Source organism: Equus caballus, chromosome 5 (assembly GCF_041296265.1).
Source record: "Equus caballus isolate H_3958 breed thoroughbred chromosome 5, TB-T2T, whole genome shotgun sequence".
Classification (NCBI taxonomy): domain Eukaryota; kingdom Metazoa; phylum Chordata; class Mammalia; order Perissodactyla; family Equidae; genus Equus; species Equus caballus.
The window spans coordinates 37,387,226-37,392,553 of record NC_091688.1 but is presented as its reverse complement, the minus strand read 5'-3'; the positions used below and the strand labels follow the sequence as shown (position 1 = coordinate 37,392,553).

General features: G+C 43.2%; 1 protein-coding gene across 1 annotated transcript; it reads left to right on the top strand.

The window, feature by feature from the left end:
* The first annotated feature begins 597 nt into the window (after positions 1-597).
* CD1B2 (CD1b2 molecule) lies at positions 598-4,033 on the top strand. Its single transcript, NM_001246676.1, is given in 7 exon segments — positions 598-658; positions 942-1,208; positions 1,877-2,071; positions 2,074-2,154; positions 2,635-2,913; positions 3,252-3,345; positions 4,012-4,033. Coding segments are annotated over 7 exon segments (999 nt in total).
* The last annotated feature ends 1,295 nt before the right edge of the window (positions 4,034-5,328 follow it).

The following is a 5,328-nucleotide window of genomic DNA, read 5'->3' as shown; positions in this document are numbered from 1 at the left end:
ATGCTTTTCCTTCATGTAAATGATTGTCACCACACACACAGAAACAAGAACGTGGGGTTGGAGAGACTAGACAAGAGGGATGAGACAAGAAAGAAGAGCCATTGAGAACGTTGGGAAGAGGTAATGACAGAGTGCCAGAGAAAAGAGGGCTGGGGGGAGGAAGGTTGAGTTGGGAGGATAAACCAAAAGAATCCTTCTAGATTAAAGCAGGCTGGAAGCTGAACAATTTTTTAACATTACTTTCTTATTTAACAGATATAGAAGTAAAGGATTAGGGGATGTAAAAAGATCTTTAAATATCACACGAAGGCTTTTCCAAGGTAGTAAGTATAAAGGAAGCTGAGGTCAGGGAGAGTAGCTGGAAGTCTGGGAGATTAAAAAAAAAAAATTCTAGAAGTCAGGACTGGAAATGAGAGACAGAGTGGGAGGTCCAGAGCTGTGGGAGGCACGGCTTGTCAGGGATGTGCAATGCGAATGAGGAAGAGATTTGTCAGCTGGAAGAGAGAGAGATTGACTACAGAGTATTGAGAAAAAAGTTTGCTGAAATCAGAGATTAAACACCAGCTCTGAGAGTCAGAAGCTCTATCTCCTAGTGAAATGCTGCTTCTGCCACTTCTATTGTCAGCAGTTCTCTTCCCAGGTGGTGACAATGAGCAAGGTAAGAGCACCTCCGGCAGCTCCCAGCACAGAAGCAGGGCATGTGGATAAAAGTATGCTGCGCTTACCACTAACAGTCTGGGCCCTCCTGTCTCTAGCACTCTTCTCCTATTCAGGAGGTTTGGGAGGGAGCCTGAGGCGCTGGGGAAGGCAAATGTCTCAGGCTCTATGGTTTCTTCATATTCTGGATTCTTTTTCTTTGGATCTTTTCAATTTTCATTGTTTTTTGTTCCTTTCTCCTTCTTCCTTTCTCCACACTTTTCTTATCCTTCCACTATCCACAGCCTTCCAGGGGCCAACTTCTTTCCATGTCATCCAGATCTCATCCTTCGCCAACAGTACCTGGGCACAAAATCAAGGCTCAGGCTGGTTGGATGATTTGCAGATCCATGGCTGGGACAGTGACTCGGGCACTGCCATCTTCCTGAAGCCCTGGTCCAAGGGAAATTTCAGTGATGAGGAGGTGACTGAGCTGGAGGAGCTATTTCGACTCTATCTCATTGGATTTGTTCGGGAAGTGCAGGACCGTGCCAGTGAATTCCAGATGGAATGTGAGTGTGGTCCTCTGATGTGGGGAGATGCTCAATGACTTTTTTCTCTCTCTTAATTCAGGCTACTGCTCCCTCTGAACTTTCTCCTTTCCTTCCCACTTTACCCAACTGCATCTCTAGAGTGGTCTCCTACTCTGACTTCATACCTCCACAAAACATTCCAAAATCTTCCTGCTTCCTACACTTTTGTCTGTTAGATGAAGTTCCCCCTTTGTAACCATTTCCTAGTTTGTTTGTGTATAACTTACTTTTCTCAAACTCCAAGCAAGAGACTCTTCCTTCTCCTACCCTGTGCCTGGGTGGACTAAAGTGTGACTACCTCTTCTGCCAATCCATCTCCTTGAGCATTTTGTTCTTCTCAGTGCGATCCTCTCATTCACCCTGGACTGCTATGCTCCTGAGCCCATCACCCTGCTCCTCACACTTTACCCCCCTCCTCCCCATCTCATGTTTCTGCAGTAGCCCTCCTCCACCATTTACGACATGCATATCTCTCCTCAATGCTTTTCTTTTTGAAACACCTCTGAGTACTGTAATTGGTTTTTGGCTCATCATTTCACATTTCAGACCTTTCTCCCCACCAAAACCCAAAACCTTATATCCTTTTCCCATCCCTTTATTTCTCGTTTGCTTTTTAATAACGTTGTCTCTATTTTCCTTCTATCCAGACCCCTTTGAGATCCAGGGCATAGCAGGCTGTGAGCTGCATTCTGGGGGGACCACAGTAAGCTTCTTGAGGGGTGCTTTAGGAGGACTGGATTTCCTGAGCATCAAGAATGAATCATGTGCACCTGCCCCAGAGGGTGGCAGCAGGGCGCAGAAGTTTTGTACACTCATCTCTCAGTATCAAGGGATCGCTGATATCTAAGGAAGCTCCTCTTAGAAACCTGCCCTCGATATCTCTTGGGTGTCCTCGATGCAGGGAAGGCAGAATTGCAGAGGCAAGGTAAGTCTTATCCTCTCCCCAAGATTTTCTATTTTACTTCCCACTACCTTCTTTCTTTTTTTTTTTTTTGAGGAAGATTAGCGCTGAGCTACCTGCGCCAATCCTCCTCTTTTTGCTGAGGAAAACTGGCCCTGAGCTAACATCTGTGCCCATCTTCCTCTACTTTATATGTGGGATGCCTACCACAGCATGGCTTGCCAAGTGGTGCCATGTCTGCACCCGGAATCCAAACCGGTGAACCCTGGGCCACCAAAGCAGAACGTGGGCATTTAACTGCTGCGCCAGCAGGCCAGCACCCCCCCAACTACGTTCTTTAAATTGAAGAGTAGGAGGTACTTAAGAAGAGAGGGTCTTAATCAATAAAGTAATTTGGTTCCCAAAGGAGTGGAAGCGGTCACTGTCAAACTTGTGGGCTTCTGAGTCCCTATACTCTAGATTATAGTCATAATCTAACACTCTCTCTGCCCTTTTCTGCCCCAGTGAAGCCCGAGGCCTGGCTGTCCAGTGGCCCCGCTCCTGGGCCTGGCCATCTCCTGCTGGTGTGCCACGTCTCAGGATTCTACCCAAAGCCTGTGTGGGTGATGTGGATGCGGGGTGAGCAGGAACAGCCAGGCACTCAGCAAGGTGATGTCCTGCCCAATGCTGATGGGACGTGGTATCTCCGAGTAACCCTGGATGTGGCAGCCGGGGAAGCAGCTGGCCTGGCTTGCCGAGTGAGGCACAGCAGTCTAGGAGGCCAGGACATCATCCTCTACTGGGGTGAGAAAGAACTGGGGCTCAGATGGAAATTGGAGGAGATGGTTCTCAAGCATAGAGGGAGGGACTGGGGAAGAGGTGGGACTTGACAGATGAGAAAGAGTAAGACACAGAGAGATTTCTGGGACTCCAGTCCCAGTAGTAATAAAAATAGATGATATGGATATGGATAAATTATGTCCAGGAACATGAGAGAAGGAGTTGGAGATGCCCGTACGTTGGAAGCAGATGAATGGTAGTGCTGACACTCATGTGAGCAAAGGCAGGTCAAGAGAATTAGAGAATTTTGAGGAATTAGAGGGTTTTACAGTGATATCCTTGTGTTCTCTCCCAATTTCCAGGACGTTCCACCTCCATCGGCTTGATAGTTTTGGCAATAATAGTGCCCTCCTTGATCCTTTTGATATGTTTTGCATTATGGTTTTGGAGGCGCTGGTGAGTTATTATTTTTAATCTTTTCTGTCCACCCTCCCACTCTTGTCTACCATTTTGTCTATTTATATGACTATAGCCTCAATCTTACCACTGGATCCTTTCCTCTTTCTTCCCAACTCCCATCTTATTTATGTAAATATATTTTTTTTAAATTGTGGTAAAATACACATGACATAAAACTTACCATTTTAGCCTTTTTAAAAGGTGCAGTTTAGTAATATTCAGTACACTCACATTTTTGTGCAACCAATCTCTAGAACTCTTTTCATCTTGAAAACACAAAACTCTATACCCATTAAACATCTCCCTAGTCTCTGCTCCCCCAGACCCTGGCAACCACCATTCTATTTTCTGTCTATATAAGTTTGACTACACTAAGTACCTCATACAGATTAAATCATCAGTGTTTGTGTTTTTGTGGCTAGCTTATTTCACTTAGCATAACATCCTCATTGTTCATCCATGTTGTAGCATATGTCAGAATTTCCTTCTTTTTTAAGGCTCCATAATATGGCATTATGTATATATAAAAAACACATTTTGCTTATTCATTCATCTGTCAATGGACACAAGTCCACCTTTTGGCTATTGTGAATAACACTACTATGCACATGAGTGTACAGATATCTTTCATGTAGAGCTATTTTTCTCTTGTGTTCTTAACAGGTCATATCTGAATATCCCATGAGCTCTCATCATCTCTCCTTTTACATTTGGAATAAGGACCCAGAAGCCCAGAAACTCAAATTGTCAGCCCAGGAATCAATCTCATCATATTTCCTCAAACAATCATCGTATTTGATCAAATAAGAGTTCCCATAGTTTGTAAGGTAGATCATAATTTGTAGGCTAGCAGAAAAATAATTAAAAACTGCAAATTTATTATGAGACAGTATCAGTAGTAGGATCTACCTAGATTTTATACATGCAAAATGTGAGAAAGAATGTGTCTGAGAATAAATGAAATATGATGTACAACTTAATGGTGACCTTCCTTTGGCTTCCTGTTTTAAAACTCTTTTTCTTGCTTCTGTTGAAATATCATTTGTCAAAGTAAGCTAACAATAATTATGCTAGGACAATTGTATTTGCAGAGATGATGAGCACTGTAAGGTAATTTTTCTGTCTCTGCCTGAATGACTGTTAACCCTCAAGGCCCAGCTGTGATGCTTCTTCCTCCAGGAAGCCTTCCCCAATGCTGCAATGGGAGTAACCTTCCCTTGTCTGGTGTCGTGCAGAGATCCACTTTACTCGGTGCCCACGGCATTGCAGTTATTTTTGGTTTTCTTCCCCTTCTACTTGTAAGTTCCTTGAGAGAAGGACTTGCTCTAGGTGAATCTCTGGCAAGATCTCTTACTTGCATATGTATTTACTGAGTAAAAATGATCTGAGTTGATATAACTGCCCCGTTAATGGTCTTTATTCAAAGTCATCTCCTTCCTTCATTTTTCCTCTTTAGTTGATATTCTAGATTTCCCTCTTGCTAAAATATTTCCAACATAAGAAAAAATACCATCCTCTCCTTGCTTCTGCCCTGAACTCCTCTGGAGAAAACCACTTGTGTTCATGCTGTAACTATAGTCTACCTACAAAAATTCATCAGAATAAGATCCTGTTCCTCATTTTCTCGGTGTGAATGAGGGAGAGGCAGGATGGGTCAGGGTTAATACACAGCTGGGTTGTTAAATAGTCAAACAAAAGAATTGAGAGAACTTTTTTGTGGATATTTGTGCTGTATCAATTCAGTTATATGTTTGATTTACATTTAACTTCATTCATTTTTTTTGTTTATTCTATAGTATTTTAGAAACCCCATTTTTAAAACTGCAAACTCATTTTGGTTAAAATAGCAAGAGGGTGGAGGAGAATTTGAGTATATTTTTATAGGACTTGGTAAGGGAGGGCAGAGCAAGCAGAAATTTAGGGGAAGCCGGGGATATTGGAAGCAGCTCTCCCACCTGGAAATTTTAGGACAATACAGCC